This window comes from Manis javanica, chromosome 16 (genome assembly GCF_040802235.1).
Source record: "Manis javanica isolate MJ-LG chromosome 16, MJ_LKY, whole genome shotgun sequence".
NCBI lineage: Eukaryota > Metazoa > Chordata > Mammalia > Pholidota > Manidae > Manis > Manis javanica.
The window spans coordinates 45,148,364-45,161,732 of NC_133171.1; the positions used below are offsets into that span (position 1 = coordinate 45,148,364).

At 48.6% G+C, this 13,369-nt stretch overlaps 1 protein-coding gene across 2 annotated transcripts in view; it reads right to left on the bottom strand.

Annotated features, from left to right (window-relative positions):
* Positions 1-13,369, bottom strand: part of RSPH9 (radial spoke head component 9) — an 86,019-nt gene that overhangs the window by 20,953 nt on the left and 51,697 nt on the right. The window contains exon 5 of one of the 2 annotated variants that reach the window (XM_037012534.2): positions 8,645-8,714. The exons of the other annotated variant lie outside the window; for it this stretch is intronic. Within the exon in view, the coding sequence (XP_036868429.1) occupies positions 8,671-8,714 (44 nt within the window). The 3' untranslated portion in view covers positions 8,645-8,670. The remainder of the gene's footprint in view (positions 1-8,644; positions 8,715-13,369) is intronic. 2 annotated transcript variants of the gene reach the window in all.

Consider the following 13,369-nt stretch of genomic DNA (forward strand, 5'->3'; position numbering starts at 1 on the left):
TGTATGGGATATCTTTTTCCATCTTCCTATTTTCAATCTCCTTGTGCCTTATATCTAAAATGAGCCTCTTGCAGACAGTATAACATTGTTTAATACAACATCTTCCTTTTAATAAGAGTTTAATCCATTTAAATTTATTGTAATTACTGATAAAAAATTATTTATTTCTGCCATCTAGCTATTTTCTGTATGTCTTACATATTTTTTGTTCCCAGTTCCTTCATTACTGCCTCTTTTTTCTTTTATTTAGTTAATTTTTTTATAGTGTAGCATTTTCATACCCTTCTTTTTTCCTTTTTTAAAATATTTTTTATTCTCTTCTTAGTGGTTACCTTGAGATTCCAATTAACATCTTAAATAACAACCTAGGTTTAATAATACCAACTTAGTTTCAATATACAAACACTGCTCCTTTACATTTCTGCCTGTCCCCTTTTATATTATTGCCACAGATGATAATCTTTATACATTGTGTGCCCACTAACATAGATTTATAATTATTATTTTATTCATTTGTCTTTTAAATCAAGTAATGACCTTATAAGTAGGAGAGATTTCAAAGTAAGAGGTACAAGGTACATTGAGTCTGAAGAGGGTGGGCATGCACTGTGGGTGGGGACTGGAGAAGGGCAGAACCAGGAGAGCCTTCCAGACAGTAAACATTTGAATTGGAATTGGGTCTTGAACAAAAAATTACTATGAAAAACTTATTCATAGGAAAAAATATCCAAAATATTTCATTTAGGGCAAAAAATCAGTTATCAACTAGCACGAATGATTTTATTTTTGTAAGAACATGTGTATATTTCTATAGTTAAATATGTGTATATATATGCATAAAATTATGATTATACTCATAGAACTGTAACAGTGGTTATTTCCAATTATTGGAACTATGGAAAGAGGAAACATTTCTTTTTTTTTCCTAGTGCATTCTATATTATTTGAATTACTGACAATAAGTATGCATCATTTTTATAACCAAGAAAAGCAACAAAGCCTTTTTTTCTAAAGAGTAAAAATGAATTATTAGATATTCACTGTGGAGACAAAGTCAGGAAGGACCTGCTAAGTAGAGGGAGCAGCACAGGCAAGACAAAAAGGCATGAAAACTGTGCTGTATTACAGGGACTGCCAGCCGTATGGCATGGTTAGAGGGCATGGGGGTGTCTGGAAAAGAGGTGTTTCCAGGGGCCCCATTACCAACAGCCTCTCATTTTATAAAATAAAATTATAGTTAGTTTTTGGCATAAGGGCAGTAGAGTGACAAATTTTGATTTACATGTTAAGCAAATTGTATATTTACATATTAAGCAAATTAGTTAATCGGGGTGGGGAGACAGTGGGAAGGCTGTTGCAACAATTGAAGGAGAAGGTAGGGCTGGAGCTGAGTTAAAGCTTAGAGAGTAGAATAAAAAATGGAGATATGTAGTAAGTGGAGGCCAAATCAGACAGCAATTAACCATGAATGGGAAGTGGCTTTGTCTGTCTCACCAAGGTCTTCAGTGCTGCAGCCTAGTCTGTAGGCCAGGGCTAGAGATAACCATTATCATGATAAAGATGATAGTGATTCACACAGAGGAGGAAAAGGTCATTAAAAAAGCCCTGTAGCCCCTTTACAGCTGGTGAAGTCCTCTGATCTCCATTTCTCAGCACATCACAATGTATTTCCTATTCTACACATGAAGAAACTGAAGCCTAGAGAAGCAATGCAACCAGAGCAAGACCCAGAGTTGCATCAGTTACTAGAGACACGGGCGTTATAGCCACTGCCATCCCCAGCAAAGCCTGAGCAATGACTGTGTGTTCATTTTAGCTGTGTGACCTTGCACTATTTACATAACCTCTCTGTGCCTCAGTTTCCATTCAGATAAAATGGGGAAAATAGTGCACCTATCATACGGCTGCTGGAAGGAATTGATTACTTAACACACATAAAGAACAGAGAGCCTGGCACTTAGTAAGTACTCAGTAAATATGCAGTCTCATTTTTTTAAAATAATTATTATTAGGATCTACACAGTATCCCACCAGTCTCTTCCTTACTTCTCAGGCCCTGGCTGCTGTGAAAAAGACCCAGAGGGTGGAATCTGGGTCCCTGGTCTGACTTACTAGGGCTCTGGGCCCTTTTCAGCACTCACCCTTTCAATTCATTTCCATGCTCCTGGATATTTATTCACTCAGCAAACATGTACCAGACCCTACCTGGGCCTGTGCTGGGGGCTGGGGTTACAAAGAAATTATGGTCTGGGCCTGCTTTCAAGGAGCTTACCATAGAGTTAACTCACTGTCTACCTCCCCTACTCACTCATTTATTCATCACTTACTAGGAGCTTCCTCTGTTTATATCTTCTCCTGCTTTTGGACATCAAGCAATTATTCAAGGAGTCATTTCCCAGGGGTTGTTATGTTTCCAGTCTTTTTCTCATACTCTTCTATCTATGTACCCACTCTGTGCCGAAACACAGAATCACACAGGAACTGAAACAGAGAACTAGGAAGAATATATTCTCTCCCATATATCCTGTGGATCGAGATCTTCCACTAGTTCCTGGAGGGTGGAGGAGAGAGAAGCAACAGCTGAATGCCTGGGACTCCCTTCCATTCATTGATTCCTGCAGCAAACCATTTACTCAGCACAGTGCCCCAGTCAGGCCCACAGAGCACACCTTCAAGGAGTCTCCATTGAGTGGGTCAGCGGCTCATTCTTTCTACAAATATTTACTGAGCATCTGCAAAGCACCCGGCACCAGTCTATAAGAAAGAAAAAAGTCCCTTCTTTGTGAAGCTTTCCAGGTGGGCAGAGAGACAGAGAATGGGCAAACAAACACATAAATAGGCAACTACCTCTGATCAAGGTTCTGAAGGAAATAAAGTGGTATGACAGTGGTTGAGGTTAGACAGCACAAGCTATATTAATCTGAGCCAGCATTTACCTCCTCTGAGCTTCAGTTTCCTCACACATAACAATTAGTTATATCTATCTCAGCCATGAGGAGGAAATTAATAAATGTGAAGCCTAGCACACAAAAGCACTATATGCTATCTATTATTTTTAAATAGATATAGAAACAGATCATCAAAACACTAGGCAGTTAATGCAGGATAAAGTGATATCGATGCAAGGCATTCTGGAGCACTAGGGAGGAGCCCCAGGGGGTCCAGGAAAGGAGGTGAGGACCCTAGACCTGGGTGCCCTTCATCCTCTTTCCTGGCCCTGCAGCCCACGGACTGCTCCCAAGGGTGTTGCATCTCTGGGGACTGGAGCAGGTGGGATGGGGCAGAAGAAACACACATGCCTCATCTCCCTCCAAGACAAAAGAGGAGGTAGTGTTCCCTGTTGGCCACCAAGACCCTCGCCAGGCACAGAACGGGCAGGATAGTGCCTGCTTTCACTGCTCATCTCCTTCCAGAGCCCCAGCTCTCCCAAGTGCCCATCTGGTGACAGAGGTGCTGTGTGTAAGGGTGCCCAGATGCTCGATCCATGTGGGATTGAATGAAAGGGCAACTATCATTTCATGGGATCCCTTCCTAGATCCTAGGGTCCCTTCCAACGGTTCTGTGCCTCCACCTCTCAGATGAACACACAGAGGAGGACACAGATCATTCTTAGTCATTCAGTTCAGAAACAGCAGTGGGCAGTTAGAATCCAGTCTGGCTGCAGGGCAGTTGCTCTTTTTATGAGGATTAAAAGTGTGCAGGAAAGACCAGGATTGTTGGGGGTGGGGGGTGGTTTTACAACCAGGAAGAGATGGAACCACAGGGAGGAAGCCCTGCCTGCCCCACCCCCATCACAACAGGCATCCTGGCAAACAGGATGAGAATGGGGAAAGGCCCCCCTCTCTGTACCAACCCCCCACTTCATCACAGCTGGCCAGGCAGCCCCATTTCGAGCCCTGTGCCCACAGGGACCAGGATGTGGCCACCCAGGAATGGACAAGCCCTGACGTAGACAACTCTGCGACCCCCATGCCCAGCCTCTGCAGCCACAAGCCAAATACTCTTTGTGGTTTGGGTCCCAGCCAATCGCCTACACCCCAGCTCACGGGACCGCAACTTCCCTGTTGCATCAGGTTACTGAGCGCGTGCACACACCCCTGAGCTTGTTACACAACTGTGGTGCGCGTGCACAGCACCCACACACCCTGGGTAGCCTGACAGTCCCACGGAGGAAAACGCAGCATTGCACTGAGGGCACAGGCCCCTCTACAGTCTCTTGGCATCAAGAATTTGGCGAGAGGTGGGGAGGGTGCCTGGCCAGGAGCTAGGATTCTGCAGGCTTTCCCCTAGCCCATTGTGAAACCCTGGTAAGTCACATTCCCTCTCGGAGCCAGTTATATAGGAAGATCTCCTGCCACCCTGACAATCTGGATGCCCACTTACCCTCTGTGCCACTCAATACCCTCTAAGCCACCGCCAACATTCTCCTTCCCCCTAGGAATGTCCATTAGAAAGGGAAGCAGGAATTGTGCAGAGTGGAGATAGAGAGTTGAATGACATGACCTCTACCAAGGTCCTTTTCTGATGGGGCTTCCCCCAATAGAAGTGGGTGTGCCTTGAGGGGAACCCCATGGTCACCCCCTTTCCCTAGGATGAGGGTGCACAGTGGCCAGAGCTTCTTAAGGTGGCTCACAGGAGCAGCAGGTAGGGGAGGTAATTTTTTTCTTGGCGCTTTTGATGTTTTCCCATTTCTCTACAACAAACATGTTACCTATTACTTTGCAAGAGAAGGTTGGGGGATGCTTACCACATTAACTGCTCCCATCCACCCCACCCCACCCAACCGGGGGCACTTGCCCTCTGCCCAGGACGATGCCTTAAACCAGTGTTTCCCTAAGCGTGTTGTGCTAAAGGGGCTCCAGTAAGCATAGGACACCTGGGCTAGACAAAGTCTGACAGGTTTTCCTGCTTGCAAGGACTCCTCTGAGCTTCCAGAATGCTAATCAGGACCATGACCTGAGAGGAGGACTGCAGCAGGGAAACACATTTGCTCTCAAAGCTCTTATAGAGAAGCATCTCAAGAGACACTTTCCAGGTACCACTGGAACTCAGGGTCCAGCAAGGTGGAAAGCCAGGCACATACCCAACCATGAAGGGCCTCCATCAGAGGAGAGACTGCCCAGGCCCCAGAGGGCACCCAGAGCAGCAGCCCTACGAGGCCACCTCCGACTGCATGAGTTAACCCCCAGCTCCTCTGCCCAGAATCGGCCAGAGCCCTGCACCCCAGGGATGACAGTTACAAAGGCAGGTAGCAGCACGTAGCAGCATGAGAGGGCCCTTGGGTGGCCTGGCCTCCTCCTGAGGTTACTTAGATCTGCAGTGACCCCTGCTGGCTCTGCCCAAAATCACCCCTCCCCTCAGTCCTCATCTCGTGTCCTGCCTCACCCTCCTCACTGTCTTTCTCCCCAATCCCTGACACTCCAGCATCTTCCCCCACTTGCCTTGACCAAGCCCTCTAGGGAAGCACCCTGGCCAACCTTACCACCAGTTCTCCCACTCATTTCCCCATCCCGGGGGTTGGAACCTGGCAGGGCTTTGACAGAGCTCATTAGTGAATTCTGGAATCTGAACTGGGGACACTCTAATGGCCTGAGGAAGAGGGCCCCAAAAAGTGCCTCCTGTCCTGTCAAGGGCATGGGACACCCCAAGAACACTAAAATAACAGCAATATTCACTGAATAGTTACTACCTTTTAGGAACACAGTTAAACACTTGACATAGATTATTCCATTTAATTCTCTTGAGAATTCCAAGAGGTAGGCACTATTCCTGTATTAATCCAGTTTTCAGATAAGAAACCAAGACTCAGAAGAAAAAGTTGGTAAATGGCAAGCAAAGCTTAGATTCAAATCCAGTTCTCTGACTTCAGGGCCCATCCACTTATCCACTGTGTTATTTTGCTTTTCTTGCATCTGCCCACCACCAAGACCACCTGCATGTCCAAGTGTCTGCCCAGTACCCACTGCTCTGGGGAAGGGTACCTCAATAGGCCATGCCCCATGCCACAAGTATGGCCTTGTGAGCCAAACCTCACCAGAAGTTGTGTCCTTCCCCCTGGGAAACTGTGCTGCAGATTTAGTTTTCATGCCCAGGACCCATCCTTTCTTCTAGATTTATTTTGGGCAATGCCCAGGCCCTCAGTAAAAGCGGCTGGGATGGAGATGACTCTACCCCCTTATTTCCAGGAGGGGACATGTGATTCAGGCCTGGCCACTCAAGTACCAAGATATCTCGATTGATTCACAATGATCAGCTCAGTAAGGACATATGAGCCAAATGCGGCCAAAAGAACCAATCCTGGGATTTTACTGGAGCCACTGGGAAGAACCGTTTTCCCTGTGGAGTTGCTAACTGGGTATCCATGAGGAACTGCCTGGAATTCTACCTAAGGAGATCATGCCTGAGAAGGAGCCAGCACAGAAGAGTGGAGACCAGTCCTGATGATAACACTTGCTCTGTGCCAAAGACAGGTCCACCCCTGGACTTTTCAGTGACCATAAGTCAATTGATTCCTTTTTTGTTGTTCTTATCTTCAGTAAATAAGGAGTTGGGTTCCTTCCTTTAAAACAGATGAATCAAAGCCTTCCCCTATTGTTGATCATTGTTAACAGCTGTGTCTCCTTGCCTTTTCCTCCTATGCTTATTTAGACATACTGGACATTTTTTAAAATAAAAATCGACACCACTGGCTACTCCTTCCTTCAAGATACACTCTTTTGCTTATTTTTGTGAAACCTCACTCTTCTAGTTTTCCTCTGGCCTCTCTGAAGTCCTGTCCGGCTCCTTTTCCTTTGCTGGCTCCTCTTTGTTTGCAAGTAACAGAAACCGACTCTGGCATTTATAAGTCAAAAAAAGTTTTTCTTTTTTATTGGAAAAATATTGAGGAACTAGCTCAGGGAATTGACTGAGAAGCTGGATTTCCTCACTTGGAAATGGGACAGAAATTACTTGGCTGAATGCCACAGGCTCTTCCGTGCTAGTGTCAGGACACTCAAGATGCCCAGTGCCAAGAGAGGATCTGGTCAACTGAACTTAGGTCCCATGGCTGCCCCTGGGCTCTCCCACAGAGGTGAGAGGAAGGCTCTGGTGGGACAGGTCTATAGGGAACGTTCCCACCTCTGGAGTGGGAGCACAGATCATTGGATTTGCCACCCTAAGAGGTGTCAGAGAGACAATGCTCCAAAGAAAACCAGAGACCAACAGGCCACAGGGGGGTGCACATCTTCCCAGGGTTCTCAGGGTTGTGCCCCAGGCATCTTCTCTTCTCCCTCTATACTGCTCCCTGGGTCTTCTCTTTCACTCCCATTACGGCTGCAGTTGCTACTAATATACTTACAATTCCCAATGTAGATCTCTCTGCTGGGTCCAGACCCATATATCCATGAGCCTCTCTACATGGATGGCTCGCAGGACCTTCAACTCAATGGGCCCAACACCGAAGTATCCTGATCACCAAACTTGCTTCTTCTTGGGACCCCTTAATTCAGCAAATGCAACCACAAGTCACTCAGCCAATCATACCAGGACTTGGGAAGCATCGAGTCATTCTCAATGCCTTCTACCAGCCTTCACACATGCCAGTCTGTCTCTGACACTGTAGTCTCTATCACCCCCATCCTCACCTAGCTAATTCTTTGTCGGATAGACTTCTATATGTCTCCTTTTCTTTAGGAAAGGAACTGCTGATCTGTATCTAGGCTTCTGGTTTCCCCAGCCTCCAGCTAAATGTATAACTGGACAGTGCTATGTTGTAGAAATGGTGTGTGCTACCCCCCCAAGATGTATCTTTAAAAGATACATGTTTTTTTCTCTCCTCTTTTCTCCCTCCCACGGACTGGACTGTAGGCATAATGGCTGGAGGTGGAGCAGCCATTCTGGACTATGAGTTGTAAGTTGTGCAATTGAGAATGGTGCTGGGATCATTAAATAGAAGGAACTTGGGTACCTGATGGTTGTGGAGATGCCCTACCAGCCCGGGACTACCCAGCTCTAGGCTTTATTTAAGTGAGAGAGAAATAAACTTTTATCTTGTTTATGCCACCATTATTTGAGGGTTTTTTTGTCACTCACAGCTGAACCTAACCCTGACACACTGCTGTCATCCTGTAAGCCTCAGCTTAAATACCATTTCCTCAGGGAAGTCTTCCCCAATCACACAGACTCAGGGAGGTCCAACTGCTCTGTTATAAATTCTCAGAGCATAGCATCCTGTACTTCTCTCAATGCCTTTCAAATTTGTATGGAAATAATTTTTTCATACAGTAATCAGCATATTTTCTTTCACTCTACTTGAACACAATTTCCAAGTGGGCAGGAACTAAATCTATCATTTCACTGCTGAATCCTCAGCTATAATACAGTGCTTAGAGTATAGTAGTCACTCACTAAGCCTTGTTGGTGAAATGAAGGAATGGGTGGATGAATGACTTTAATATTTTAAATGAGAGTATTCCATATTTCACAAGTCCCTGCAGTTGCTTTCCATAATGAGATTAACCCACCCAGACCTACCTCCTCAGATTTACCAGCTTCTCTAATGGGGTCTAACTCCCCTACATGGAAGTTTGCCCTCCCCTGTCCTCCATCCCAGCTTCTATGGTTCTGTACCCCTCTTTCTTTTAAAGTTCTGGGATCATCTACTCACCACAGACAAGTTGGCCTTAAAGGGTCTCAGGATAAGCTCAGCAAATGGGCTATTTTTCTGCCAAGGTTCCCTGCAGCAAGAAGAAATGGCACCCATCATCTTCCTCCTGCTCAGACATTGGCCCGAGAAGCCATCATAAGAAAGGTGTCCCAGGGCCAGATGCACCCTTCCTAGGGCATGTTTCTCCAGCACCTGCCCTCATTGCTTGCTCCAGACCCCACTGGACCTCCAGACCCTAGAGAAGCCCTCTCAACACTTCTGTCCTCCACCTTTGGTGGTCCTCCAAAGGCATGAGGGTTTGCCCAAGTGATAGAGTATGGAGGATGAGGCGTGAGGGACTGTTTTGGGGTTAATCCCCACTGGGCTATTAATCCTTAGGGCAGGAACCAAGCTTTACCCATCCCTGTCTTCTACACCTGACATGGTGCCCGGCACGTAGTGGGCATTTAGTAAATATCTACTAGACAAACAGAAAGGGTGTCTGGGGTGTGGTTTGGAAAAGAAGAAAGGGCTTGGTAGGATGAGGAGGATAATTTAAGGTGTTGCTCACTGGGTACTCTGAGAGCTGGAAGAGAAAGTATGACCCCAAGGGTCTGCCCCCTGTCACTGCCTTTGAGCAGCAGGAATACACTGAGGGGAGGCTCGGGGAGTCCAGGGTTGGTGGGACCCAGGTCCCAGCAGATCCTCTACCAACCCCCAACCCCATATGCAGACGGTCTGCAGGTGGTCAAGCACAATTTGGCTATTGTCTCTGATCTCTGACACTGCTGCTCCTCCTCACAGGGCAGAATTTAGAAAGCTGCTGTCACAGGGCCACACAAGCACTGTCCAGACACACAGGGATCTTTTGGACCATTTCCTTCCCCACTCCCAGCATTACCAGGAGCCCAGCTGATCCCAGGGAGGCACAACAAATGGGAGCAGTTCCAAGCGGGGACAGCTCAACACCAGATGGCACCAGGGAGGGCCTTCAGGGAACATCGGGCTCTGCCCAATGCCTATACAGGGCATGTGAGGAAACTGAGTCCAGAGAGCAAGGATTTACCCGAACCCCAGAGCACACTAGAGGCAGAAGACCCCAAGGCTCCTGGCTCCCGTGTCTTTTCTGTTTGCCACATGAGAGGGGACACTGGGGAAGAAAAAGGGGTCTGCAGGTTTGGGGTGGGGACTCAGGACTTCAGAGGAGTAGCCCCAGGACTCCACTGCACCCTGGAGTGAAAAATAGCCCTTGAGGAGCCAGGGAGGCAGAGAGGAGGGGTATCTGGGGGAATGAGCTCTGCAGCCAGACGAACAGGACACAAATCCTAGGCCCACCTCTCATCAGCAGCATAACCTTCAGCAAATGCCTTAACCTGTCTGTGCTTCCATTTCCTTGACTGTAAAATGGAGATAACAGTAATCATACTAATCTTATAGTGATCTTGGGGGCTTTAAATGAGTTGATACATATAAAGTGCTTGGAAAGGGCCTGATAGGTAGAAAGTGTCCAATAAACACTGGCTGTCACTATTGTCATCAACAGGTCTCCGTATCCTGCCAAAGTCTTACCTAACCCAGCAAAAGTCCTTATCCTGAGGAATGATTTGCAGCAACTAGTGGGAAGTTCCAGCCACACCTACTTCCCCGGGTATGGGGGAAAGTCTGGGCCCCTCCCCAGTGTTCTCACCGACCCCACCTTCCAATCCCCTGTCCCTGAGACTCAGTGGCCTCGCTAGTCGCCAGCCTGTCTGTCCGGCTCTCACGCCTGATGCAGAGATAAACACATCCCACGATAGTATTGTTTCCCACTTCCAGAAGCTCTCAAGTACAATCCTAGAGGGTCAGATTAGCCTGGCACCTGGGCAGTTTAGGGCTTTGGAAGGATTGAGAGAGGATGTTCCCAGAGCCAGCCAATCCCATCCTTAGAGGGGAGGTGGCTGGGCTTGCAGGGAAGAGGCTAGGGGAGCAGCTGTGGTTTGAGCTTCTGGAATATTCTGCTGCCCTTTCCCCTCATCTGCCCACCTTCACACACACACATACACACACTTGGCCTGATTTGGAAGGAGGGGCTGCCCAGCTGAGTGGAGAAATGGGACCTCCCTCTGTGATGGCTGGCTCTCTCCCTGCTCCCAGATCAGAGCCTTCTGGTCCCTGTATTTCCTCAAGTGGCTGAACTGACTAGCCAGGTATCTCAGAAAAGATAAACTCAGAGCTCATGGCAGAGAGAGCCGTCAGCACCCAGAGCCCTTGAAGAGCTGGGCAGGCAGAGGGGAGGGGAATCTGGGGGAATGAGTGTCAAGAAATGCTTATTTCATCATTTTTGGTAGGGTCAACCTAGGGAGAGAGGCCCTCATCCTGTTGGAGCCAGGGCCAGGGCCAGGGTGGGGCCCTCCCCTCTCCCCACCCCTCTCCCCACTCCCCAGCACTACTAGTACAGCCACTCTCATGACCTCACTGCCATGGCCCAGCCAGGCAGGCGGCCAGAAGCCAGGGACCCGCCAAAATTCACATCCCCCAGAGACCAGCCCAAGTCAGGCAGGGCCAGGATATGTCACTCAAACAACCTCCACCCGAGGAACCCATGCCTGTGAAGACAGCCTGTCCCACTAAGTGTTTACTGCAGCCAGGCTGCCTCACCTCCCCTCTCAACAAGGCTGAACTTAGGGCAATCCTCTACTACTGATCACATCTGTCAGCCAGGCATATCCCAGGCAGACTCCTCCCCTGCTAGATTCTGCTCCGCTGGCCTGTTGCAGATCTCCTACATCCCTCACCCACTTCTATCCCCTCCATTATATCACGTATTGATGGCGAATGCAGTGGGGGTGGAAAGGGTAGATGGGAAGTTATGGAGGTGCTTACGTGGACATGGAAGTCCTGGCAGTTTCAGTGGCCGTGATGGTGATGGAGGGAGCATTGGTGGTAATGGAAGCAGTGATGCTGGTGGTCAAAGTGGTGGGGTGGTACCGACGGAGAGGCTGGTGAGGGGATGGTAGAAATGGCAACCTCACTGGACATGGTATGTGGAGGTAGTGCTGGTGGTTGTAGCAGCTGGAATGAAGTTCGTAGGGGCAGGTCCTTCACTCCCTAAGGCTCAGGGACCTGAATGGCCCATGAGATGTGTCCCTGAGGACACAGCAACAGTGGTGAGTAGAGATTGTCCAAGGCCTCCAGTCACAGAAGCACCCCCAGAGCAATGGCCTAATGATCCCTTGCCCAGTTCCCCAGTGAGGCATATGCTCCCCTCCCAGGCCTCTGGAGACCTCCCCTCCACCTGGAAGTATGGATCATCAGACCTCGAAACTGCTTAGGCTTCTCTTGCTAGAAAGTGTGAAGAAGGTAGGCTTAGGAGACAGAAGATCCAATCCTGGAATTCCAACTAAGTGGAACACACTTGGAGCTGAGCCTCACTGTAGAATGGGAATCATAATTCTTACTGGCAGGGTCACTGTAAGGACTGAGATAAGTATCTTTAAAAGTGCCGGCCACGGAACAGTAGCACAATAAATAATAGACCTTTTCCATTCTGTTTTCTAAGGCTTTTTTTATCAAACCCTGGCATACCCAGACACTCCCACCCCCTGTGCCATACACCTCTGTGTATTCATTTTCTAGAGCTTCCATAACAAATTGCCATAAACTTCAGGGCTTAAAACAAGAGAATTTCATTCTCTTGCAGTTCTGGGGGCCACAAGTCTGAAATCTAGGTGTCAGTCAGTTATGCTCCTCTGAAGGCCCCAGGGGAGAATGCTTCTCTTCCAGCCTCCAGTGGCTAAAGGCAGTCCCTGGCTGGGGCTCCCATCTGTGCCCCCGTCTTCATGTGGATCCTCTTACTCTCTTCTCCCTGGGGTTTCTGTACGTTCTTCTCTGCCTGATAAGGACATTCATTGCATTTAGGGCCCACCTTAAGTCTGCATGACCTCATCTCAATCCTTCCCTTAATTATATCTGCAAAGACACTATTTCCAAATAAGATCATATTCTGAGGTTTCAGGTGGATAAATTTTAGGAGGGAAACTGTTCAACCCACTACACGCTCCCCCCACAACCTTTGAGTGAGCCTAACCTAATTCCCCAAACCCCCAACCCCACCTAGCACAGTAATGGCCCGTATCCTTCTATCTCTTCACAAGCCTGCTCCCAGTCACGGCCCTGTCCCACCCCCCAGTCCTGCAGCATCCCAGGTCCTCTGGCCTCTGCCCTGGGCTCCCTAGTGCCATGCGTGCATGCCTATGTGCATGTGCACAGACTCCTGTTTTCACTTGGCGGTGATAAAGGGGGATTCTAGGCTCGAGTTGGAACCCACAGGGGCCTCTCTGCTCGGAAATGCTTCTTCCTCTCCCCTGGCAGCTGTTTGGCTTGGCAGGGGCCCAGCTGGCAGACTCGGCAGCGAAGGAGCCCCGGGGGCGGGGAGGGAATGGTGAGGGGCAGGCAGCTCCCTCCTCAGGCCCAGGCCCTGGGAGCTGGGCCAATGGCGGGCCTCCCTGCTGGCCAGTTCCAGCCTCCTCACTCTTGGTGCTCCTCCTCCCTGCTTTCCTGTCCTCTCTAGCCCACAAAGGGGAATTCAGGAGACCCTCCTCACCCTGCCCCAGCCAAGAAGAAGACATGCAGAAGGGGAGCAGCGACCAGCAAAGCCAGAAACACACACCAAGAGAAAGAGCAGTCAGCAGAGCCTGGGGCTTTGCTCAGGGGCTCTGGGTGCTCTTTGAGTGCACCCTAGGACAACCTGGACTCCTTCCAACCTCT